The 27251-nt window shown below is 40.0% G+C and overlaps 1 protein-coding gene across 3 annotated transcripts in view; it reads left to right on the forward strand.

Moving 5' to 3' along the window:
• NOTCH2 (notch receptor 2) overlaps positions 1–27251 on the forward strand; it is a 176652-nt gene that overhangs the window by 114674 nt on the left and 34727 nt on the right. For 2 of the 3 annotated variants that reach the window (XM_055584586.1, XM_055584587.1), the window contains exons 6-15: positions 251–484; positions 1829–1984; positions 2484–2672; positions 3846–3959; positions 4772–4885; positions 6554–6787; positions 11630–11740; positions 18322–18514; positions 20664–20809; positions 22379–22492. In XM_055584586.1, coding sequence (XP_055440561.1) covers positions 251–484; positions 1829–1984; positions 2484–2672; positions 3846–3959; positions 4772–4885; positions 6554–6787; positions 11630–11740; positions 18322–18514; positions 20664–20809; positions 22379–22492 — 1605 coding nt within the window. The remainder of the gene's footprint in view (positions 1–250; positions 485–1828; positions 1985–2483; positions 2673–3845; positions 3960–4771; positions 4886–6553; positions 6788–11629; positions 11741–18321; positions 18515–20663; positions 20810–22378; positions 22493–27251) is intronic. The other variant, XM_055584588.1, reaches the window with a different exon arrangement.

Genomic DNA, 27251 nt, shown 5'->3' on the forward strand with positions numbered 1-27251 from the left:
CTGGTAGGCTGGCTAGACTACATGCTGTCAGAGTTTCTAGGGATAGAACTTGCCCTCCCTAAAAGATTTGCCTAGAATTTGGATGTCTCTAGGTGGCCTTAAAAGTCATGTGAGAACTGGGTTTGTCTGTGAGTTAATTTTGCCATAAGCTCACGCAGGTCACATGAGGGTGAAGAACGTGTGGGGGTTGGTATGGTACTAATCCTCTGAGACTCAGAGCCCTAAACAAAGACACTTTTCCCCCCCAAAGGACAGTTCTGCACAGAGGATGTGGATGAGTGCCTGCTGCAACCCAATGCCTGTCAGAACGGGGGCACCTGTACCAACCGCAACGGGGGCTATGGCTGTGTATGTGTGAATGGCTGGAGTGGGGACGACTGCAGTGAGAATATCGATGACTGTGCCTTCGCCTCCTGCACCCCGGGCTCTACTTGCATCGATCGTGTGGCCTCCTTCTCTTGTATGTGCCCAGAAGGAAAGGCAGGTAAGGCTGGCAGAAGAACAGAGCTGGAAAGGGTGAAAGGGCTGGTGAGCATTCAGGACTTCTGCCTCCGTCTCTTTCATCCCTTTTGGGGTATGTCCTTTTAAGTTTCATCCTTTGGAACATGGCACCCAAAGCTGTGCTTCTGGAAATGTTATTGGTAGCCAAAGTGCTGTGAAGTCAGTCTTCTTCCTTAGGACTTTTAGCTCTCAACTCCATGTACCTCAGTGTTTCATCCCCCCAGAATGAAAGTAACTCTTGCCTTGGAAACATCTGTTACCTCCTTAAGATTTTAAGCTAAAAGACAGCTCAGAAATTAAGGTAAATTTCTCAGAAATTAAGACAAAATTACTCACAAATGGAGGTAGGCACTTAATTTTAAGAAGAAATAATCCATTTACTCAGAAAAGGTTAGGAAGAGGGAAACAATGAAATGTATTCCAGCTCTCAATATTGCCCTGTAGGGGAAGGTTTTCACCAACTGCAAAGTTAACATTGCTCTAGCCTCTGAGTTTAACAGTTCTGGGTCTAGGAATAGAGCAGGAGAGGAGGAATTAACATTGCTTAGTGATAGAACTTTGTGCCCAGCAGTTTTGAAATGTTCCTATATCTATGCCTTTTCAAAAGCCCCGCCTCCAGCTTTGTAGAAGAAGCTTTAGTCACCTCTTCTTAAGCTAATTGCAGACTGGAAAATCCAGTTCCCATGTGAACTATGCAGAACATGGGGCCTAGTCATGTCTTCAGAGTCCTGAGGGCACTTGAGCCAGGAATGTTGACACTATTAAAAAGCTGCCCAAGTATAGGCTGATGATGTTCAGCTGGTTTTTTTTTTTTTTTTCTTCTGAGGCTAATGAAATGCAGGTGGCCCCACGATCATCAGGTAGCATGATCTTGAGAAAGTGGGTTGCCAGTTAAAATATAGGATGGATGTAATATTTGGGACATAGAATAAATAATTATTCATTGTTTATCTGGAATTCAGATTGAACTGGGCAGCCTCCGTTTTTATGTGCTAGACATGACAGCCCAGTGGGGAGGATATCTCCCTTTTCCTGACTCCAGCATCTAACCATCTCACAAATCCCTCACATTATCTACCCTTGAGGAAGGGTCCAGCTGAAGGCTCAGATTCAGAGTATAGAGAGGTGTCTACAGAAGCTTCTTGCTTTGCAGTTAGCTGTAGCATGTCCCTAAGGCAGAATCAGGCAAAGGGGAAATTGCCTCTAAATCTTCACATTGGATTCTGATGTGCCAGTCCTAAGGTGTTCAATCCTCCATGAAAGAGAAACTCATTCCCCAGGTAAGGGACATTTTCTCTTTCTTTTCCTTTCCCCACCCCTGTGACAGGTCTCTTATGTCATCTGGATGACGCGTGCATCAGCAACCCCTGCCACAAGGGGGCGCTGTGTGATACCAACCCTCTGAATGGACAGTATATTTGCACCTGCCCACAAGGCTACAAAGGGAGTGACTGTACAGAAGATGTGGATGAGTGTGCCATGGGTGAGTACACAGAACCTTTCCTATTCCTGTCAGTCGAGCTCAGCAGACATTTCACCTGAAGCACATTTCACTCTGCGTGCATGTTTCATCCAAACCTCAGACCTGTTATATGCCCTGTTTACAACTGACCTTTCAGTGTAACCACATAGTCTGTCCTGGGAATTCAAATATATAGAAGGTTTGTGCTTGACTCTTAACATGGATCCCTACCTTAGTGACTGTTTGGGCATAAGAACAGCAGAGACACACGAGAGTTGAGATTGCCCTCATTTGTCTTTCTTTCCCTATTTCCTTCTTTCCTTCTTCATTTAATTATTTATTTACTTTCTGATTAATTGATTTATGATTGATTGATTGATTAGAATGATATAATAAATTGAGAATCAGATTATTAAAGGACTGGCCCTAATGCTACTAATCTGACCCACTTCTGTAGTCCACATTTATGGAAGCTCCATCGAGTGCTTTGATCCTGGTTATGGGCGCTTGTGTCTTCCAGCCAACAGCAATCCTTGTGAGCATGCAGGAAAATGTGTGAACACAGATGGTGCCTTCCACTGTGAGTGTCTGAAGGGCTATGCAGGACCTCGTTGTGAGATGGACATCAATGAGTGCCACTCAGACCCCTGCAAGAATGATGCTACCTGTTTGGATAAGATTGGAGGCTTCACGTGTCTGTGCATGCCAGGTACATGGGCCATCGGTGTGTGGGGTCTAGACCAGAGACCTTGCACTGCGCTTCTCTTAGGCAGAGCACTCAGTACAGGGTGGCATTTCTGTAAGCTCTGTTGGAATTTAATCCCTAGCCACGGGACCCTTAGGGCTTCCCTGGTGGCTTAGTGGTAAAGAATCTGCCTGCAGTACAGGATCTGCTGGAGACATTGGTTTGATCCCTGAGTTGGAAAGATTCCCTGGAGGCAGGCATGGCAACCCACTCCAGTATTCTTGCCTGGAGAATCCCATGGACAGAGAAGCCTGATGGGTTATAATCCATTGGGTCGCAAAGAGTTGAACACGAGTGAAGCGACTTAGCATGCACACATGCAAGGGGACCCTTAAGGACTAAGGCTCATGTTAAAATTCTTAGAACTATGGAAAACGATCCCATCGTGTCAAAATCCAGATACTTGTGAGAGAAAAATTCAGAAGATTTTTAAAATGCAAGTATACTTTGATTTAATAAAGTATTTATCATAAAAATTCTTTAAATAGCAAGCTTTCCTTATCCCCTGATATATTACAAATAGCATACCATTCCATTTATAGAAAATAATATTACCCATAATTGTATAGGAACTTGCTGTTTATCTCATGGTGAGATACACATGCTGTGTTATATCTTGGAACTCGTCTGCAGAGACCTCTGCTTGAATCCTTAGAGCGCACAGCTGAACTTTAGCTTAAAATGACAGCTGTCAGGAGCTGCTTGGCCTGATTACTGGTGCTAACCGCTCTAGCCTTGGCAGGCCCTCCTGACTTTGACTTACACCCCGAGTACAACAGCATCTCTGATTCATTCAGCTGGCCCTTAGGACTGGGGACCCTGTGGGCCTGGCACTGTCCCGAAAGCAGTGCCTGGACTGATCAGAGAATGTAGTTCAGTCTGTTGGCGTGCTAGGTCTTACCAGGGTCTTTGGAGGTAACCTCTTCTCCGTCTCCACAGTGACATGGATATCCCAGAATATGCCCGTGTCTGACTGATGCTCACAGTGGCTGCTTCAATCGCGGCATAGTCCTCTTTTCCCTCTGCAGAAAAGTTCATACTCATAGAGGATGTAGTCATCTTTATGAATTTGTGCTTTCTTGGCTAGAATATGCCTTTGTCTTTTTCTAAGCCACTTGTGTGGTCCATTTTGTTCAGGTTTCAAAGGTGTGCATTGTGAGTTGGAGATAAATGAATGTCAGAGCAACCCCTGTGTGAACAATGGACAGTGTGTGGATAAAGTCAATCGCTTCCAGTGTCTGTGTCCGCCTGGTAAGTGCCCACCACCTGCCCCTGTTTTCTTTGAAAGCACAAAGCCAACTGACCGCAGGGAAGAGAGGAGGGAGAGAATGTGTGTGGGCTCTACATGAGGAAGTCATTAAAGTGAGCGCTTTGGGATAGGAGTGTGTGTGTACAGAAGTGGGGGATTTGCTTCAGCTAGTATATCTTCCAAATCCTCTGTGGCCAGAAGTCCAAGTCTGTTCTGAATGGCCCATGACCTCGCCGTCTGTGTGTACATTTCAGAAAGTTCATACCTCACGGAAGCCCTTAGTTCTAGATTATTCAGGATTTTATTTTTTCCTGTGAGTCATATTCTTGAAACCTTTCTCTGAGATGATTATTTTTAGACATTTCACCCATGGGTACATTAATAGCACAAGTCAGTTCTTTCCAAAGAATGCTGTGTCTCTCCGTTTGCCCCCCTCAGCCATTGTGGAAGACATGCTGAATTTTCTGCCTTAGGCTATAGCCTCTCTTGTTGTTTCTTCAGAGAGAAGGTCCCAGTTCCTGTGCAGCTACATTCACTTCTTAGGGGGTTCTGCCTGTATGCATTCAGTTCCTACTTTAAGTTGAAGTGAAATCTATACTGAGAAGAAAAAGAGGTGAGAGAGACACTCTGGTGCCTCTGATGCCCTGAGCCTCACCCGTTATCCCAGGTACCTGTTCAGGAGAATAATTCTCCATGTGCTGATCCAGGGATATAAACCCTGCCAATAACAGCCCAGTTCTTCTTGGGCATCATTCTGATAGTAAGGAAAACATAAGATAACCCTTTGACTTGTGTCGTCATGTGCCCTTTGAAGGATTCACGGGGCCAGTTTGCCAGATCGATATTGACGACTGTTCTAGTACTCCGTGTCTGAATGGGGCAAAGTGTATAGATCACCCGAATGGCTATGAGTGCCAGTGTGCCACAGGTAAGCATTTTTCACTTCTTATTCCCCTGGTAGGTCCATCTGCACTAAATAGGAGACTGTCCTCTTCTCGCTGCCCTGCCAGGCCAGTCTACTAATGGGCTGCTCTGTGTTTAGAAGGGGCTTCTTACAGCCTCTTTCTTGCTGCTCTCACTGTTTCCTTCTACAACACCTGCTTCCTTCACCACAATGATGACCTGGCCTGGACATTTCCATTTGGTGTCTCCGTCTTTCTAGGGCAGATTTTGGCAATGGTGAATTTCCAGCTGGCTTGCCTTATTCCTCTGGAAAAGGGAAGAATTCCAGCTGAAAACTATTTGTCATTGGGGCTTCTCAGCAAGAGGCCTGTCTCTGTTTCTTGAGGCAAGGGATCGAACAAAGGCTCAGAAATGCAGTGGTGGGCAAGTGCAGAGATTTTCTACATAAATACGAGTGATGCTTTGAGAGTCAAATGTGTATCTGAACAGGGGAGAGAGCTCTATCTGGGAAAGTTTGGGTCCTCTTTCCTGACTCCTGCTACTAGAATCAAAAAGAGTGTTTACAAATATTCTGCATTTCTGATCTGTGGCGACATTTCTAATTTGGGAGTGAATTTGAATAAGCCAGACATTTCTTGTTACACATTTGCTTCTGCATAGACCATTATTGTGTAGAGAAGGACTAGAAATTATTAGAAAAGATAATTTCCAAGTTTCTTTTTTATCTGACTGTTTAAGAAAGAAGTTATGAATATAATTCAGGACATTTTTTCTTATTTTAAAAAATGGATTCTTAAAAGATTTTAAGCATCATGTGCGTGACTTTTTTTGTGATCACAGAAAAGCAAACTAAGTCATAAAAATAAACAGAGAATTACTATTTCGTTAATATTAGAATATTACCATTTATTAGGCCTTCTCAGAGTAGACCCGGTCAGATGATCCACTCAGCTTCCTTTTCTTTTCACAAACTCTGGTCTCTGTTGGAAAAGTTTCAGGTTCGGTCTTCTTCTGGCTAGATTATGCTTATGGAGTATAACCTTCACTGGAGAGACTTTAAACTTTGAACTCATGTTTAAAAGGGAGGAGAGTCCTTCCAAAGTCTCTTAAAAAGATTTAAGGTTGGATAAAGGAACTTTATCCTTTTAACTTTCTTTTAACTGTCTTAACTTGGTCATTTATTTAACAAGTATTGGTTAAAAACTTATTATATTTGCATAGATTCTTGGGAGGTTGGGAGGAATAAGGAAAAGTTCTCTGTCCTCTCAGGTCAGAATTGGAAAGATAAGGTACATGAAGTCATTAATTTAGTACCTATATATGTAGACTGGTTTGGGAGGAGAGGCATATAGAGATAAATATATTAAGGAAAATTATAAAGAGCTATTCCCCACTGAAGTCCAGTATGCAATTAAGATGCAGTTAAAATGTCTCTGCAGTGAAATTATTGATCGTTTAGGAAAAGCTATTTGAATTCTACAGATCTGACTTGAACAACTTCATTTTAAACAAACCTCTCTAGGCTGGCCTTATACATAGTGCAGATAGTCAGTTCCAATTGCTTATGGCCCAGAGTATGAATTGTTTAAGATATGGGATGTGTAGGATTACGAGGATGCTGGAGCTGCATGTATGCTCAGGTGTGGAATGTGCACCTTGGGTTTTAAGTATCTTGGGTACAATTCCTTCTAAGGGTTCACTGGTGTGTTGTGTGAGGAGAACATTGACAACTGTGACCCTGATCCTTGCCACCACGGCCAGTGTCAGGATGGCATTGATTCCTACACCTGCATCTGCAGTCCGGGCTACATGGGCGCCATCTGCAGTGACCAGATAGACGAATGCTACAGCAGCCCTTGCCTGAATGAGGGTCGCTGCATCGACCTGGTGAATGGTTACCAGTGCAACTGCCAGCCAGGCACGTCAGGTAAGCCCGATCTTCACTGCCTTTGGAGTTTTCAGCGCTTCTCTAAAATAGTTTACACGGATGTCTCAGACTTTCTCAGCACATGCTTTAGTACCAAAAATATAGTCTTGATTCTGAGAAGCACAGCCGAAGCACAGCCAGAAACATGTCAGAGGCAGATAGCTCTAGCCAGTAGGGAAGTCAGAGACAATAGCTTCACAAAGGTGATGATTCTGTGTATGTGTTTTTCATCAAAAGGAGGCATACCACTTCAAAAAATTGAAATTATTGAAAATTGAAACCCTTCTTACTTTTGTGGCTGGATTGGATTGTCTTTTTTTAACTCCCACCTTACTCAGATTAATGAAGTTGGTCCTTCCCTCTCCATCCCTCCCGTTCTTCCAGTAGTTTTTCCTCCCTTTTAGAGTCCAGTATCTTTAATGGAGAAGGAAATGGCAACCCACTCCAGTATTCTTGCCTGGAGAATTCCATGGACAGAGGAGCCTGGCAGGCTATAGTCCATGGGGTCACAGAGTCGGACATGACTGAGCAACTAACACACTATCTTTAACGGGCCATCTTTCTTCTGCTGTTTTTCTCTGCTGGGTTTGGGCATTTGGGGGACTCATAGGGAGAGGAGCGATGCTGCAGCATGTCTGGGTTATTGTCAGTTAGAATGCAGAGCTGTCGTCTCCCATCCCCAGCTCATGGCTGTTTCCTGCCTCCAGTTGAATGACGGCTTGTTAGTCGTGAGGGCATGCTACTCCTTGCTGGGGAAATGTTGAGCTGTTTTCTCAGGCAGCAGCATTTCACAGATTTCAGTGGATTCTGTTTTACTTATTTGAGGAATAATTATGGTCACAACTGTGGTTAATGGACAGAGAAGTTCTGTGTCTCAGATCAAAGGAAAATGTATTAGTGGAAGATTAACTAGTGTGTGCCTTTGTTAGAAGGGAACCTGCCAATACAAGGAGTGATTTATTGAGAACTCATTCTCCATTTAAGGAAAATGGCCTGTGTAGGGGGCAAAGGTGGGGGAGGCGGTTAGCTGCCCTCATTTTATTTTGTTATTTCCAAATCCATTTCTTCAAACTTGTCAAAGGCCCTGGTCTTCATCCAGGAACTCGTACATGCCAAGTTTGAAAACAAAGTCCTTTTTGAGTTGCTCAAGCATACGAAAAACATCCCATGCCTTCCCAGTTGAAAATGCCTTCCCCCTCCCCACGTTTAGATAACTCTCTAAAAGAGCTGAATAGATCTTTGTGAAACCTTCCAAAAGCAATTTGCTTCCGGGCTGGTCCCCAGACATGAGAAATTGCAGTACGAAAAGAAATTTGAGAGATTTACAAGCAATTGAATGGATGCCTTTAGAATGGTGAGGCTGTTTTAGGCTTTGCTATCGTTCCCATTATAAAAAAATGTACTGGAAACCTGGGTGAGTGGTGGGCTGGCAAGCATTTTGTTTTCTTTGGGATTATATTATTATGCCAGGATGGATCAGGTGTGTTCCCTGGGGAGTACAGAGACTTCAAGGTGGAAGTAGCTGTCAGTGAGAAAGGCAGGCAGTAAATATCAGCGGTGTGCAGGCAGCATAGAGAAGGAAGGCACAGGTTCTCTCAGAAAACTGCCAGATTCATTCCTGTGACTGTTCAGAGAATTCACGCAAAGAGATGCAGACCACGTAAAGAGATATTGGTCTGTAATGTTTGCAGAAGGACCTGGCATGTACAGGGAGCCTGGGCAAAAGGATTCACTCAATTAACCATTATGAATAGACTCTTGAGTTGCAATCTAAGAATCGACAACCCACTCATAATATAGTCTTGAGTTGGTAGCTTGGGGTTTGGATGAGTATATGGGTAGAAGGGACACTTTACAATCTGCAGGTTATAATTGTGTTTTCTCACTCACTAAGTACTTAAAGCGCAATATACTACCCAGAATCACTACTAATGCCTTTTTTCACCTGTGATCTTAAGTAAGTTTGGGGGAAGTTTCAAGTTATAGAAACTGCATTGACTAGCTAAAAGAATCATCAGCAAACAACAAATACAAAACAGACAAGCAGAAGGAATTCTGTGAAAGCACACAGAAGCATCTTACAGATTCCAAGTGAGAATTGAATAATGAGGCTTTGGGGGGATTAGCGGGAAGTAGGGCCACATGCAGACCATAGGTCACCCAGTTCATGTTCCAGCGTTCCAGTGAGATAATTTCATTGGCCCAGCTCGAGCTGAGTGTCTGTTCCTGCTAGAATGCAACATGGGTTTAGGGGCAGAGTCCCATTAAACTGCATGGCTTCCTGGGGCCTGCCTTGGTCTGTTGTGGATTAATTGGGGTTGTCAATCAAGGGCTAGACACATCTCCTAAAGGTATCCATTTGTAATTAAGGAATATTGAAACCTTTGCCTCATCTGTGGCTAGCAAGGCAGCATTAATCACAGTGACCAGTGTGGTGCGGTGAAGTGTATAGAATCCAGAGAGCTGGGTTCACATCCTAGCTGTGCTGATGTAATTGTACAAGTGCATGATAAAATGGGTGTAACACAAATTGGTTTGGCACTGAAGTGAGAAAAACAAAGTTATATCAAGTACGAAGTATTTTGTCCACAATAATGACTCAATACATTTTCAATATAGAAATTATGAATAAATATTCACATAAAGTTTGAGTGAATAAATATTAGGCATTTTGTTGTGGAAATTTCATTTGTTAGTTTATATCCTAATTATGAGGCTTCATTTTTAGACTTTTTAAACTGCCAAGATATTCTTTTATGATATCCAAATTCATCACTAAATTCATGTTAAGTAATATAATAGTGAGTATTTTTACAGAGAGGTGGTAACAGTAGGGACTGGTGTACCTCTACTATTTAGTTACCTGTAACTTTCCTAGTGAAACTCTGCCATTCATCTGGGGAATACAGGAGGAAGGCAACATACCCCAGGAGAAAGCTATGACTCCGTAAGATTTGTCGTGAACTTTAGCCCTTAATAGTAACAGTCAGTATCAAGCTTATAGTGGTAGATAAAAGTCCCAAAATTCTAATGAAAGCTTAAATTTTACCTCTGGAGCACAGTATTGTCATAGTTGTTTTCCTTGAAATGGCAGGCTTGTTTCTTTCACTTAACTATTTGCTAAGTACTTAGGTCTGAATAGTCCTGGTTCATCTGTCAGTTGCTCTTTCAATTAAAATGGGATTCTGTGAAAAAAGTTTCAGTTTCAGTTCAGTACTCAGTCACACAACTGCTTTTCCTGGAGACTGCTCTGTAAGTTGGCATGCCACAAAATTGCTTTATGTGTATTTTCTGTTTCATCACACAAAACAATAGAAGTATACTCAAGGGTCAAGGTATAATCAAGTCATAAAGTTAATAATTTTGGCAGCTTCATCAAAGTCATTCTTAAGTGAAACTATCTTTTTTGTATTGTTTTAACTGAGTACGTGGAGGTGAAGAATAAAAACACTAGTACAGTACAGTTTGGCACTTTCTGGATTCCTGCTAAGATGCCAGCAGGCATACCTCCATTGCTCTTCATTTTTTCAGTAAGATATTTATTGTAATCTAAAGCCATAGCTTTATCATCAAAATGGAAATATGGGAACTAGGTAATAATTTGGTTGGGTACAGTCTGATATTCTAAAGCAATCATGTCCATGGAGATCAATTAATAAGACCTACATAAGCAGTTAATGTTTTAAATTCAAAGATCCAAAACCAGGACTTTGGTCTTCCAAAACCAACTCCTCTTCCTCATTCACAACATCTGTCAAGAGCATTATATTTTCCTAGACATCCAGGTGTGGTAACTCTGAATTTCCATGACTTCTCCCTTATTCTCTTCATTGTCTCAGTTTCCAAGTGGTAAAGACTATAACTCTTATGACCTCTCACATTCATCCTTTTGCTTTCGTTCCTACTGGCGTGTCCTTCGCCTTGGGCACTGCTTCTTTAAACCAACTCCGTGTCATGGCCTGCCCAGTGTTCTTCTCACATTAATCCATCCCATACCCTTCCCGTTGACCTTTCATGCCACTCCAAATCGTTGGCTTGCTCACCAGGGCCCCTTCAGTGGGGTCCTTCATTTACGATTCTCATCTCACCATTTGCCCATGTGTCCCACCGCTGGGGTTAAACAGATCAAAGTACAGCTCTTACTGTGCCTCCTGCTGGCTGTCAGCTGCCTTGCAGATTTCTTCACTGCTGAGCTACACTTTTTTTTTTTTTTTTTTAATCTTCAACGTTTCTGAAGTTAGGAAGCACCTTATATTCAGGGTCATAGAAAACTATCAGCCTCAGAATTAAGGCAGAAGTGATGACAGGCTCCTTGCTGCCTGTCACTGAGAATTGTTCAGTGTGTAAAAGGGATCAGTTCAACTAATTGTCATTGCAGCTGTATATTAACTTTGGATCCCTAATTTGTACTTAAAATGAAGCAACATATGCTACAAACTGCTCTGGATTTGAGGCAGAAGAGATAAAAATCTCTGCCTTGATGGAGCATACATCATGAAGAACTGTTGCCAGGTTCTGAAGACTCTGTCACAGGGTCTGGTGGACTTTTTTTTGTTTAATCAATGAATTTATTTTAATTGCCTCCATTGCTTTTGTAACATAGTGCTAATGCCAACACAATAAAAAAGACAAATAGTGGCTTAGTGCGATTAATATAATCATTTGACCTCATGATACCTTTGACAAGGTCTGGAGGACTGAACTTTCAGAAAATGCTACTTTCCTGTATTCAAGGTTGGCTAGATACTCATTAGATTTCCTAACACCCAGCATCACAAACAAAAGATCATTGGTATTTCTGTGCTAATATTGCACGGTTTCTCTTTGCTTTCATCTTTGCAGGTGTTAATTGTGAAATCAATTTTGATGACTGTGCAAGTAACCCGTGTGTCCATGGAGTCTGTATGGATGGCGTTAATCGTTACAGCTGTGTCTGCTCACCAGGATTCACAGGTAATGCTCCTTTTTGTTGGGACCTTTTTTCTATTTGGTTTTTCAAGTCAGTTGCTGAAAATATCAGAGGCAACTGTGTTATATACTCATGACCCATAAATATAAGGTGTTTTAGTCTTGCCTTTATTTTAATCCTGTTGAAGGACCTTCCTTCTTCAGCCCCCTCACTTTGGGAACAGGGCATCTAAAGGTTAGTTCCTTTCAAATATATCTGTCTTCTTTGTCTCTTGGAAGGTTAGAAGGTTGTTTCTGTGCTTCTCTGGCCCAGTTTTCTACTTACAGGCCTTCCTTGAACTGTAACATGAAACTTCTCATTAGTTAGGGTTTTTAAGCCATGTGTTTATAGCTACTTAAAAAAGAGTTTCTTTTCAGACCATGAGTTTCCATCACTGTGCTTAAGTTATATAGCTTTCAAATTTTTCTGTACTTAGTAGTGAATGCCTTCTGTAAAGGCATGGCCAAGGTAAAATTCTATGAACACCTTATATGATTTTTTCTGAGTCCTTCCTCTTGTAAGTACTTAAGTAAAGTAAAAACTTAGCAAAACAACCTATTTTTGGCTAGCATAGTGGGTTTTATTTTCTCTCCAGGAGGGAGAAAGTAAGTGACTAAAATAAAATTGGTTATAATTCTTCTTAAATTCTTCTTAATTAACCCCCCCAGCTAGAACATTTATATACGCACCATGTGTGCACACACACAAACTCACATGCATCTTTTATCTTTTTTCTTGCTAATAAGATTACCTTTACCTTTTACCTTCCTGATCAAAAAGTACTAGGAGCTACTGAGGAAATATGGAGCCTCTTTCTGATACATCTGTTTGTCAAAGGCACCATCAGAGGGTGTGTGATGTGCCAATCGCATTCCTTCTAGACAATGCCACACACAATAAGGCACTTACATAATGATGTTACCATTTCATAAATAACATGTGGTCATTTGCAACCAATGTGAGAAACTTCCCACAGAGCTTTTTAAACTATGATGTCAAAAAGCCAAGAGATGCCTTTTTCTTGCTGGGAACTTACCTCTCTCTGTATTTCACAATCCTTTGCACTGCTTGATTGTGGACACGAGACAGGAACGTTTGTGGCCTATGTGGTCACCGTAATCCCTTTGCAGTGGAATATCACTCAGAAGACCAGGATGATGAGAGTTCTTGTATCTAGCACCCAGCACTGCTGGTGTGGAGCCAGATGCACTTCTGTATCCTGAAATGTGTCACTCCAGCATTCAGTGACAGCCAACTGAACTTCTTTCAGACAGAATGGCACATGTACTTGCTTACGTAGGTAGTAAGAAGAGAATGGCTGCCATTTATTCCGGCCTTGTTTTGAGGTAGGCATTAAATCAAGTGCCTAATCTCATTAATTGTCACTACTATTATTATTTCTACAGTATTGATGAGAAACCCTGAATTCAGAGAGCTTAAGTAACAGTACCAGTGCACTAGGGCCGCCATTCCAGCCCGGGGGGTTCTATTACAGAGCTCATACTCACTGCCACTTGACTGGACAGCGTAAGTGGGTGCCTGCTGTGGTTTCTTTTTAGATATATAAGCCTTAGACTCGACTTAAACTTTTTGGAAATGTCAGTGAATCATATGCTCTCTCTTTTTAACATTTAGCAAATCAGGAAGGTCATGGAAGGAGGACATAGGCTAAAAATATTCTAAAATAAACTTAAGGTGTAGCATGAAACTGCATAACCAAGGAATGGAATGTTTTGGTTACTGGGTGGTACCCTGTTCTTGGAACTGTTTTCTACGTCTATTTTTTCTATTTGTTTTTTCAAGTCAGTTGCTGAAAATATCAGAGGCAACTGTGTTATATACTCATGACCCATAAATATAAGGTGTTTTAGTCTTGCCTTTATTTTAATACTGTTAACTTTTTATTACAATTTTATTAACAGCTTGAACAGATTTAAGGGAATTTTTTTTTCAGACAAAATTCTCTGTTCTCCGCAGACCACTTTATACTTACTGATTGAATAGGAAGTAAGAAATCATGTGGCACTTCAGTAGACCATTTTTCAGTTGTATAAACTACTTTTTCAGTTTCACATTCATGTCCATTATTTTGCTGACTTCTTAGAATGGTCCATAAAAGTAGATAGGTTGTAAATTAAACCAAAAGCACAAGTAACAAAAACTAAAATGAACTTCTGGGGGGCAAAAAACAATATGTTGAAAAGCTAACCTACAGAGATGGATAAAAATATATGCAAACTATGTGTCTAACAAAAAGTTAATATCCAAAATGTATAAAGAATCATACAACTCAATAGTAAAGAAGCAAATAATTCAATTAAAAATTGGACAAATAACAAAAAAATTCAGTATAGTGACAGATGTTAACTAGACTTATTGTAGTGATCATTTTTCAATATATACAAATATCACATCATTATGTTGTACACCTGAAACTAATAATGTTATATGTCAATTATACAACCCACTCCAGTATTCTTGCCTTGAGAATTCCATGGACAGAGGAGCCTGGCAGGCTACAGTCCACGGGGTCACAAAGACTCGGACATGACTGAGCGACTAACACTTTAAAAATGAAAACACATTAGGAGTAGGGAAACCCAATTTTAGAAAATATTACTGGAAAATTCCCAGTAATTTCCAGATATAAAATACTGGTAATGTTCACTCTAATTCTCAGAGCTACATGATTTAACCACATTCTGATTATATTTTTAGGCTGTAAATCATTATTTATATTTTGAAATCCAGTATCAAATGAAACAGGTAAAGTTTTAAAAGCTTTACAGTCTACCAAACCCTAGTGACTTTCAAATAGCATTTGAAAGGCTATAATGGTGATGAGTAGCTACCAATGTAGCTAATCCTCATCACAGTATCATTATGCAGCTGTATAAAATCACCAAATTCAATGAAAAAAAAATAGATTTGAGGTTTACAATCTCGTCTTTCTTTCAGTCTCTTACAGGATTTTCTAATCAGGAGTAAAGTGAATAAATATTTATAAATTATAAATTTGTAAATGTTGAACACACAGTTGTTTTTGGTTCTCCAGCCATTAGTGAAGGCACACTGCTAAGCACAGAGGAGCACTGGGTTATGGGAAAAGTGGTGGACAATGAGTTCATGGCTTTAAAAGGATTTAAGGTATGATCAGGAACCCAGACTGCATACATCAGAAAATGACTTAAGACTAGGGAAGTAGTTAAAAGCAAGGTATACACATTCAAAAAAGTATAAGCAATGAAGGAAAACAAATGTTTAGAATCAGGGGGGAAATGGGCAAAGGACATTCTTTTTCCAAAGAAGACATACAGATGACAACAGGTACAGGAAAAGATGCTCAGCATCACTAATCTTTGGGAAAATGAAAATCAAAACCATAGTGAAATATCACGTCACACCTGAAAGAATGGTTGTTATCGAAAAGATAAGAGATAACAAGTGTTTGTGAGGGTATGGGAAAAGGGGAACTCTCATGCACTGTTGGTCTGAATGTAAAATGTTACAGTTATTATGGGAAAACAATATGGCAGTTGTCAAAAAATTAAAAATTGAACTACCCTAAGGTCTGGGAATTCTACACTTGTGTATCTAAAGGAACTGAAATCCATATTTCAAAGAGGTATTTGTATTTGCACACACCCATGTTCATAGCAGCATTATTCACAATAGTCAAGATATTAAAACAACCAGAGTGTCCATCAAATGGATGAATGAGTAAAGGAGATACCTTGTATGTATACAATGGAATAGTATTCAGCCATGAGAGAGACGGAAATCCTGACATTCGTGACACCATGAATGGAACTTGAGGACATTGAGATAAATCAGACAGTGAAAGACAAATACTGTATGGTATCACTTAATGCAGAATATTAAAAAGCCAAACTCATGAAAGCAGAGAGTAGAATGGTGTCTATCAGGGTCTAGGCTAGGAGGGTAGGGGATTGGGGAGATATTGTTTAAGGGTACAAATTTGCAACTACTAAATAAATAAGTTCTGATAGAATGCATAGCATAGTGATTATAGTCAGCAATACTGCATTATAAACTTTCAAATTGCTAAGAGAGTAGATCTTAATTGTTTTTACCACAAAAAGAAATGATGGTTATGGGACATGATAGAAGTGTTAACTAACTCTGTGGAGGTAATCATATTGCAATATATAAAATATATCAAGCCAACACATCATATACCTTAAACTTACACAATGTTACATGTCAATCATGTCTTAATTTAAAATTAACAAAAAAACTTAGGGAATTTTTATTATCCTCATTTAACAAATAAGGCAACTGAAAGAGCTTAATGTATCCATGGTCTTAGCTAGTGAGTCTCACTGTTAGGACTGTGAGTTCCCAGAAGGCAGGCACCTCCTTAATTGTCTTTTTAGCCAGCATTTTCTAAAACTGTGTAGCACTCAGGGAGCACTTAGAAAATATTGCTGAATGAATGACCAGCACTTACATATGGAACCTCTGACATCCAACACTAGACTCTTGAGTCTGGACTATACCATGCTTTCATTCATTAAATACTAATTTGTTAGGCATCTATCTACACAATAAGAAACATTGGCTAATTTCTCGTTCAGTAGTTGCTGCTAAGCTGCTAAGTCACTTCAGTCGTGTCCGACTCTGCGACCCCATAGACGGCAGCCCACCAGGCTCCCCTGTCCCTGGGATTCTCCAGGCAAGAACACTGGAGTGGGTTGCCATTTCCTTCTCCAATGCATAAAAGTGAAAAGTGAAAGTGAAGTTTCTCAGTCGTGTCCGACTCTTAGCGACCCCATGGACTGCAGCCCACCAGATTCCTCCGTCCATGGGATTTTCCAGGCAAGAGTACTGGAGTGGGGTGCCATTGCCTTCTCCTCATTCAGTAGTTACTGAGCCCAATAAGGTACATAGCCTTCTGCTGGGAGTTCATGAAATACTGGGATTTCCGATCCTACTTAAAGGATGAGAATTTGCTAGTAAGCAGCTGCAGTTCACCAGGTAGACTACACAAAGAGGCACTTAACCCTCTCAGCTAAAGATGACTTGAAAATTGATTCTGCTGGGAGCTTTAAAAGCAAATAAAGAAAATGTGAGAAGTATGACTTCTGAGAAGATTTTTCCCAAGAAAAGACAGAATTGAAAAAGCTTTTTCATCTCATTCTCCACTGGATTTCAGACAGAGGATCAGAGGATAGCACTGGTAGTTGAAGACTTGTGGCTCTTATCTTGGTGCCAGTGGCAAACATCTAAAAAAAAAAAACCAGAAGTTGAAGCTAAGAAAGTAGTATTGTAGAATTGGTTATTAATAAAATACTTAAAGGGAAAACAGCAACTACTATCAGATTATGGGTTTTTTACCACACGAACCACCAATAATGGTTTAGAGAGCAGTAGAGAGTGAAAAAATGTTAATACCCATACAAGGGTGTGTATCTATTTCATTTGGAATTTCCTGTTCTAATTGCAGGGTTACTCTTTCTTAAATAAAAATGCCTGGTTTTATATGAATCAGAAAATTGTATTCTTTGAAATTTGTAATTCCTTCATAGCAGTTACTTGTCACCACTCATTTACAGAATTATGGGTTATTTTAAAATTTTATATCATTTTGGAATATATAGTTAAATCTCATTTATTCAAAACTTAACAAAGCAAAACTCATATGTAACTGGCATACTTTATTCCACTTTATAGCAGACATCTTTTCAAAGTGCAATCTTGGGTATGTTTTAGAGGAAGAACATATCCATTTCAGTTTCATATATTATGAACATTTACATTATAACTTGTGAAATAATAATTGTCTACCTCATAATTTCTCAAAATGTAGTATCTGAAACACCTACATTATTTAAAATGTAACTTTGGAGCTGTAAGGATCTTCTTTTAAAACAAGTACTTTTAGCAATCCTTGCACACTAAAATTTGAGAACCACTGGTCTATATTGAGAGACCCTGAATGCTTTTCTCAATGATCAGAGAACAATAAAATTATATTTAGTTTTCTCTTCTTCCTGAGCCAGAAAATAGATTAATACAATTCTAAAAGTGAAAACAAATGGCTTTTCTTTTTAAGCAACTTAATCATTAATAGGGATTCAATGTTAATCACTGAACATTCCTGTTAATTGAAACTTACCATATATAGAAATGTAAAAGATTGACTAAGTCTTACAAGAATGAATGCAGTAAACCAGCTGACAACAGTGATAAGGAAAGCTTGAGAGTTCTGCGAACAGCAGCAAGAGGAGCAGCCAACTTTGATAGCATTTGATGTTCTCTTTTTGAATATTTGATGTAAAGTTTCCCCATTTCTAAACTGGAGTGAAGAAACACATGTCGAAACACTACAACACCATTCCAGTGTTTTGTTAACTTTGTTAAATTATCAAAGTACAGTGCTCTCTGCTCCTTCTTGCATTGCACTAAGTGCTATTGGATGTCTTCTTCCTTAAGTCTTGATATTTGGTGCCCACAGCATTTTATAGCCTCGGCAGGTAAAGGTATCTGCACAATAGATCTCATGGTCCTGGGTCTATTCCCTAAGCATTTTGGATTTGACAGAAACTGTCCCCCTTCTCTACAGGGCAGAGATGCAACATTGACATTGATGAGTGTGCCTCCAATCCCTGTCGCAAGGGTGCAACATGCATCAATGATGTGAACGGTTTCCGCTGTATCTGCCCTGAGGGCCCCCACCATCCCAGCTGCTACTCACAGGTGAACGAGTGCCTGAGCAATCCCTGTGTCCACGGAAACTGTACTGGGGGCCTCACTGGGTGAGTAGCAGTTGTATATTTATCGTTTCTTATTGACCTGTGTCGAGCCAGTTGAGTTTTAGTACTGGCCATACCCTGTAGCAGTTAGTCAGTACTTGAACTGAGACTAGGCTGAAGAGGTCGGTAATCCACATCATAGTCTTCCAAGTCACCACTTCTCTGCCTCCCATGACTGAGTAGATGGAAAGTAAGGAGGAACGTTTCATTCCTCATGTGGGTAGTCAGCACATGGGAGGAGTCCAGGGTTATTTTCTGAGTCTTTAGCTATTGTGCTTTTAGTACTAACTGCAAGATTGTGTTCTGAGGGGTATTCTGTTTGACTTCAGTTCAGTTCAGTCGCTCAGTCGTGTCCGACTCTTTGCGACCCCATGAATCGCAGCACGCCAGGCCTCCCTGTCCATCACCAACTCCCGGAGTTCACTCAGACTCCTGTCCATCAAGTCAGTGATGCCATCCAGCCATCTCATCCTCTGTCGTCCCCTTCTCCTCCCGCCCCCAATTCCTCCCAGCATCAGGGTCTTTTCCAATGAGTCAACTCTTGGCATGAGGTGGCCAAAGTACTGGAGTTTCAGCTTTAGCATCATTCCCTCCAAAGAAATCCCAGGGCTGATCTCCTTCAGAATGGACTGGTTGGATCTCCTTGCAGTCCAAGGGACTCTCAAGAGTCTCCTCCAACACCATAGTTCAAAAGCATCAATTCTTCGGCACTCAGCTTTCTTCACAGTCCAACTTTCACATCCACACATGACCACTGGAAAAACCATAGCCTTCACGAGACGGACCTTTGTTGGCAAAGTAATGTCTCTACTTTTGAATATGCTATCTAGGTTGGTCATAACTTTTCTTCCAAGGAGTAAGCGTCTTTTAATTTCATGGCTGCAGTCACCATCTGTAGTGATTTTGGAGCCCAAAAAAATAAAGTCTGACACTGTTTCCACTGTTTCCCCATCTATTTTCCATGAGGTGATGGGACCAGATGCCATGATCTTCGTTTTCTGAATGTTGAGCTTTAAGCCAACTTTTTCACTCTCCTCTTTCATTTTTATCAAGAGGCTTTTTAGTTCCTCTTCACTTTCTGCCATAAGGGTGGTGTCATCTGCATATCTGAGGTTATTGATATTCTTAACCTCCTGCTTAAAGAAAACCCAACTCTGTTTCATAATGATACCAATGGGTACCACTAAAGTAGAGCTGGTCTCAGCTAGCTAGAGTCTTGGCCCTGATGAAGTGTTCACAGTTGGCAAGCCCCTGAGAGTTGTGTAATGTGTTGGCAGGTAATTTTCTAGAATCACAGAGTGTGACGTTTGGTTCCATGAGATAGTCCTGTGCTCTTGCTATGCTTGCCAGAGGACGGGACTTGGGCCAAGATTTAGCATTTGCCATGCTTACAACAGGTGACAAATGAAGAGTACATTTAGAGGTAAATGGGAAATCAAGTGATTTCTAAGATGAATTAACTCAGTATTCCTGTTTCAGAGTATAGCAGACTTCAAAGCATCCCAACCCATTTACTTTTTTTAAAAAAGAATCACCAGACAAGGAGGCTGTTATCTCCCGATATCACACGCTAAGTGCTAATGGTGTTCAAATTGTGAACAATATGCATACATTTCAGATACCTTCATTTTTGTTCCATTTCCTGCTCAGTACACTTGGTGCTTTCTGGGGGCAGCGTTTCAGGTCAGAACAAACCATGTCTCAGAAGTCAGACATCCCAGGAGCTCTTCAGGATCACTTAGAGTCTCTGATAGTACCCTGCTTTCTGAGTATCTGTTTTACACCAGAAACAAGTGATCTAAGGTTTCTTTATGTTTATTTAGCAGAAAAGAAACTTCAGATTTATCAATGTCAATGCATCTTTCAGATTGTCCCAATTTGTTGTACCAACCACTCGTTACATATGAAAGCCCATTATACTTACTTAATTTTTCCAGCATTTTTGTAGGCCAGGAAGCTGTGTTTACTAAATACTCCAGATGGGCCCACATGATTCACAAGGTAACCCAAGTGTAGGTTTGAAGAGGAACAGAAATGAGATTAGCCCACCCAGGAGCTCCTTGATCCTTCCTTTCTTCAGAATTTTTTATTTCAACTGTGACTTAATTATACATTCATACCACAACTGTAACTTATTTCTGTCTTCTTTCAGATACAAGTGCCTCTGTGATGCAGGCTGGGTTGGCATCAACTGTGAAGTGGACAAAAATGAATGTCTTTCTAATCCATGCCAGAACGGGGGAACTTGTGACAATCTGGTGAATGGATACAGGTGCACTTGCAAGAAGGGCTTTAAAGGTGATGCAGAAGTGCATATTTTTATGTCCTTTTTATGCCTTTTTGTTGATACATACAGCTTGACTCAATTCTTTCTTTCCCCTTTTCCTACTCATTCATATAGCAACCTTAATTTGAGCACTTATTATTTATAGGGCAGTTGGAGAATAAAAACATAAATAAATTTAAACATGGATTCTGTTTTCAGATTAGCAAAGAGGTGAGCTATTGAAACAGTACCATTTAAGGTAAGCAACTAGAGCTCCATTCATACAACTTTGGACATTCTAATTGAGTACTCTAATTGTAAGCTCCAGGTCACGCTTGATTCTGTGATAATTCAAAAGAGATATTGGTAGAAGAATGAAAATCTTGTTTTACTATAATTGTAGCAATAATATCATGGGAGAATCCATGTATTTAAAACCTTTCCAACAAATTCTCTTAAACATTGAGATGTTCTTAGATGATACATAGTCACCTATGGCCTTCTGGAAAAATGCATAGTAGTATTGTGTAAAATCACTTTTTGAGTTGTCTCTGTTATTTCTCCTGTCACTTTTTTCTTTAACCTTCGAGAGAGAAACCTGTGGGTAAATCATGCATATTTGTACTCCTGGACCCATATGGTCATTTATTTCACAACTCACAGTTGTGCCAGGCTACTGTGATAGGTCAGTAGGTTTCGGTGTCACTTTATTTGATAACTTGACATTTTTTTAAGATCATATTTTAGTCATTAACTTTTTGACATTCAGATATATAACATCTGTAAAGAAACTTACAGATTTAAAAGCACTGTTATTCCTTTGTCTCTTTGAGACTTGCTGATTGACAAAATAAATATCAAAATAGTTCACAATCATATGTCTAGTGATTAACAGACTACAGTTTGAACTCAGACCCCTATACTCTTAGACCATTATTTTCTTTTTATACATGGCTATAGTTTCTCAGTTTTAAGATTCTGTGTCAGGCCCTATTGCAGGTATAAAGGTGGTGGCATTTGGTAATATCCTATCCCCATGAATACTTCCTTACTTTTCTCTTTTTTCATAGTGGGAGTAGATTTTGTGTCTTGGATCAGGGGGAAGAGCTTTGTGACTTCAGAAACCATCACCACATTGATGGTGGATACTGTGCATTTGAAAAAGTGGGCATAAATCAAGAAGCTTTGATTAACTGTTCAAATATTTTATCCCTTAATAATTTCTAGCCTATTTTTAAGCCCTGACCAGATACTTTGTATAGAAGCCTCCATTTAGATATAGCAGTAGCTTTTTTTTTACCCTAGTGAACTTCTTGGTCCATTATAAAGAAATTACTTGTATTTGGACATTCATTAAACTTTCAAGCTATTAGAATATGTTGTTCTTCCATTCATTTTTTGATTAAGCAGTTTTACTGACTGACTATGTCAGGGACTTTACACTGAAATGAATGAGCAGGTGTTTCAGTGGCCTGAAGAAATTAATGCAGTTTCTGAGGTGTTTAATGTTTACCCCTGAGAGCATTGCTTAGTAATTAAGATATTGAGGAGGCTAACAGAAAGTTTCACTGTATTTGATTTTCCCCCCTTTTTGTGTGCAGGCTATAACTGCCAGGTGAATATTGATGAATGTGCTTCAAATCCATGTCTGAACCAAGGAACCTGCCTTGATGACGTAAGCGGTTATACTTGCCACTGTGTGCTGCCATACACAGGTGAGTCCTGGGGTCCAGCGGCCAGAAGGGATGCCCGGTCTTATCATTCCAAACCTCGGAGTCTCAGAGATGGGGTCTGTGGGGGCAGTGATGCTGCCCTGAGGAATCGCTCCCTGACCACCTTTCCTGCCCTCACTGTCTAGGTCGTCCACTCTGAGAAAACACTGTGGTGGGGATACTTGTTTGCCTTTATTTTTTAGGGTTTGAAAAAAATTGTTTAATTATACATGTCTTGAATTGATACATAGCTGATGGTTTAGTCATTATCTGAATGGACTGTATGGCCTTTGCTCTTGGTCTTAGTTTTGCCAACACAACAGCTACCACTTATCGGTCATTTACTATATGCCAGACACTTTATATATTTTGGAGTATTTGCTCTAGTGCTCACGGTAATTCTATAGAGTAGAGGTTCCGATTCCTATCACCATTTTATACATGAGGAAGCTGAGGCAAAGAGAGGTTACTTGCTGAAGGTCACAGAGGTAAGTAGTAAATCTAGGATTTGTCCCTAAGTATTTGAATCCAAAGCTTGTCCTCTTAACTGTCATTCCTCTCCTCACATTGATTGCCACTGCGTCCTCTGCAGAGAGGCACTGCCCTTGGATGGCGATCACACACAGAAGACATGGATGTGACTTCATTTCATATCAGGTGACTTTGTTTCAGGTGGTGTTACAGGAGTGTGCTTGGACATTTCTTTGTATTCTCCTGCCTCATTACTGCCGTCTTGTGACTGGTTGTATTTGTGTGGCTCACTTGCCTCATGTCATTCATTTAATGGCTTTGCATGTTTCTCCAGTGCCTTGCATGCAGGCAGGAGCATGGCTGAGTTCTTACTCCCCTGGAGTCTTGGCCTGTTGATAATAGCTGTTGCTAGTGACTCTAGGCTGTTTAGAGTGGCCAGATGCATGACTCTTTTACCTGAAAGACTTGATACTACATTGCTATCTTTGTCACCTCTTTAGAAGAAACATTCATGCAGACAAACTGCATTTAGCCATCCTGATTGAAAAAATCAAAGTTATTGGAGATCCATAGCTATCCCCAGACAGTCTAAATAATGTCATTCCATAACAATAGCAATCACATTTGTTGGAACTGAGCAGATCATATCATTTACAACCATAAAGACTGAGAATTGATGGTAGTAGGGAGATGTAAGCAGGTGTCATTATGCTTTGACACATTATAGGCTTATCTGAATGTGACTAACGTACATAGCTCATTGGGGAAATATTTGCCTTCTTGCTATTCAACACTATAAGAATATCTGACTATATGCTGGCTGTTGGTTTTTCTACATATTAGGATCTTATTAAAAGAATTTACTATATGTGACCTCTGGGATTTTATTTTAGATATTACAGATTAAAATTTCAGTGCTGAATGTTGCTGTGGGTTCTGAGTGTCATTGAATTTGGCCAGCATGAAGGGAGCTAAGCAACGTTGCCTTTCCTTGTGAACCACTGTTCTGACCAGACACATTAAGAACTTGTTAGGGGAACTTCCCTGGTGATTCAGTGGTTAAAACTTCATATTCCAGTGCAGCGGAAATAGGCTTGATCCCTGGTTGGGAGCTAAGATCCCACTGCCTCATGGCCAAAAAAGCCAAAACATAAAACAAAAGCAATTTTGTAACAAATTCAATAAAGACTTTAAAAATGGTCCACATTGGATGTCCCTGGTGGTCCAGCAGTTAAGAATCCATTTGCCAATGCGGGGGACCCGAGTTCGATCCTTGGTCCAGGAAAATCTCACATGCCTCGAGGCAACTAAGCCCATATGCTGCAACTTCTAAAGCCATACGCCTAGAGCCCGTGCCTCCCAACAGTGACAAGCCTACTACCCATTGCAACTAGAGAGTAGCCCCTACTTGCCACAAGGCCCATGTGCAGCAACAAAGACCCAGTGCAGCCGAAAATAAATTAATTCTAAAAATGGTCCTGGGACTTCCCAGGTGGGGCCAGGGGTAAAGAACTTGCCTGTCAGTGCAGGAGACATAAGAAACACAGGTTTGATCCCTGCATGGAGAAGATCCCCTGAAGAAGGGAAAGGCAACCCATTCCAGTATTCTTTCCTGGAGAATCCCATGAATAGAGGAGCCTGCTGGGCTACAGTCCATGGAGTTGCAAAGAGTTGGACACAACTGAAGCAGCACAAAAAATGGTCCACATCAAAAAGAACCTTTTAAGAAAAGAAAAACTGGTTAGGGACATCGATGAAAAGTTGTGGTAATATTTTTTTCTTTTTGAATGCAAAGTTTTAAGATAAAATTTTAAACCGAGTTGTAACTTGACCTTATTTATTTTGTTGCAACGTTGTATTAGTTTCAGGTGTATGCTATAGTGATTCAAATATTTAAAGATTATACTCCATTTAGAGTTACTATGAAATAATAGCTGTATTCCCTGTTCTGTACCCATGTGGATTATTTATTTTATGCCTAGTAGTTTCTCTCTCTTAATCCCCCACCTCTGCCTTGGCCCTCCCCCTTCCTTCTCCCGCTAGTAACCACGGTTTGTTCTCTATACCTGTGAGGCTGTTTCTATTTTATTATATTCATTTGTCTTGTTTTTCAGACTCCACAGACAAGTAATAACATACAGTATTTGTCTTTTCTGTCTGACTTGTTTCACTAATCATAATACCCTCTAAGTCCATCCATGATGCAGATGGCAGAATTTCATTCTTTTTTATTTCTGAGTAATATTCTTGTGTATATGTATGTGTGTGTGAGAAAGAGAGTCACAAATCACATCTTTATCCCTTCATTTGTTGATGGATACTTAGGTTGCTTCCATAGCTTGGCTATTATAAATAACCTAATGCTGATTTGAACATTGAGGCGCACATATCTTTTTTGAATTAGTGTTTTCATTTTCTTCAGATGTATACCAAGGAGTGCAATTGCTGGATGATATTGTAGTTCTGTTTTTAGCTTGAGTGACATCCATACTGTTCACTATGACGGCTGTACTAGTTTACATTCCAACCAATAGTATCGAGTTTCCTTTTCTTCACATCTTTACCAGCATACTTTACTTGTATACTTTTTTGATGATAGCCATTCTGACAATTGTGAGTTGTAATTTGACTTCCAAAACAACGTAATCTCCCTTTTTAAAAAAGTTTTTATTGGAATATAGTTGATTGACAATGTGTTAGTTTGAGGTGTACAGCAAAGTGAACTCTTTGTTTTTGAACTCTTTTTTAGATTCTTTTTCCATGTAGATCATTACAGATTATTGAATAGAATTCCCTGTGCTATGTAATAGGTCCTTATTGGTTATCTGTTTTATATACAGTAGTGTGTATATATCAATCCCAGTCTCTAATTCATCCCTCCCCTCCCCTTGGAAACCATAGGGTTGGTTTCTACATCTGGAACTCTGTTTCTGTTTTGTAACCAAGTTCATTTGTATGCTTTTTTTGATGCTAGCTGTAAGTGATATCATGTGGTATTTGTCTTTGTCTGACTTATTTCACTCTGTATGACAATCTCTAGGTCCATCTATGTTGCTGCAAATGGCATTATTTCGTTCATCTTTAAGGCTGAATAATATTCCACTGCATATATATACCACATCTTTTTTATCCATTCCTCTGTTGATGGGCATTTAAACTGCTTCAATGTCTTGGCTGTTACAAATACTGATGTACATGGGTACATGTATCTTTTAGAATTATGATTTTCTATGGTTATATGCCCATGAGTGAAATTGCTGGATCATAAGGTAGCTCTATTTTTACTTTTTTAAGGAACCTCCATATTGTTCTCAATAGTGGCATTACCATCTTACATTCTCACCAACAGTGGAGTGTTCCATTTCTCTGTACCCTCTCCAGCATTTACTGTTTGTAGATTTTTTGATGATAGCCTTTCTGACAGGTGTGAGGTGATGCCTCATTATAGTTTTGATTTGTATTTCTCTAATAATTAGTGATGTTGAGCATCTTTCCATGTGCTTTTTTAGCCATCTATATGTCTTTAGAGAAATGTCTCTTCAGATCCTCTGCCCATTTTTTGATTGCAGTAGTTTTTGTTGTTGTTGTTGTTGTTGTTTTGATTGAGATGCATAAGCTGTTTGTATATTTTGGAAATTTGCCCTTGTCAGTTGCTTCATTTGCAAATATTTTTTCCCATTCTGAGGGTTGTCTTTTCATTTTGTTTTCTGGTTTCCTTTGCTGTGCAAAAGCTTTTAGGTTTAATTAGGTCCCATTTGTTTGTTTCTGCTTTCAGTTTCATTACTCTGGGAAAGTGAAAGTGAAAGTCGCTAGGTCGTGTCTGATTTTTTGCCACCAAATGGACTATAAAGTCCATGGAATTCTCCAGGCCAGAATACTGTAGTGGGTAGCCTTTCCCTTCTTCAGGGGATCTTCCCAACCCAGGGATGGAACCCAGGTCTCCCACATTGCAGGTGGATTCTTTACCAGCTGAGCCACAAGGGAAACCCAAGAATACTGGAATGGGTAGCCTATTTCTTCTCCAGCGGATCTTCCTGATCCAGGAATTGAACCAGGGTCTCCTGCGTTGCAGGTAGATTCTTTACCAACTGAGCTATCAGGGAAGTCTTACTCTAGGAGATGGATCAAAAAAATCTTGCTGTGATTTATGTCAGAGAGTGTTCTTCCTATATTTTTCTCTAAGAGTTTTATAGTATCCGGCCTTACACTTAGATCTTTAATCCATGTTGAGTTTATTTTTATGTATAGTGCTGAGAGTGTTCTAATTTCATTTGTTTACATATCAGTTCAG

Source organism: Bubalus kerabau, chromosome 6 (genome assembly GCF_029407905.1).
Source record: "Bubalus kerabau isolate K-KA32 ecotype Philippines breed swamp buffalo chromosome 6, PCC_UOA_SB_1v2, whole genome shotgun sequence".
NCBI classification, from domain to species: Eukaryota; Metazoa; Chordata; class Mammalia; order Artiodactyla; family Bovidae; genus Bubalus; species Bubalus kerabau.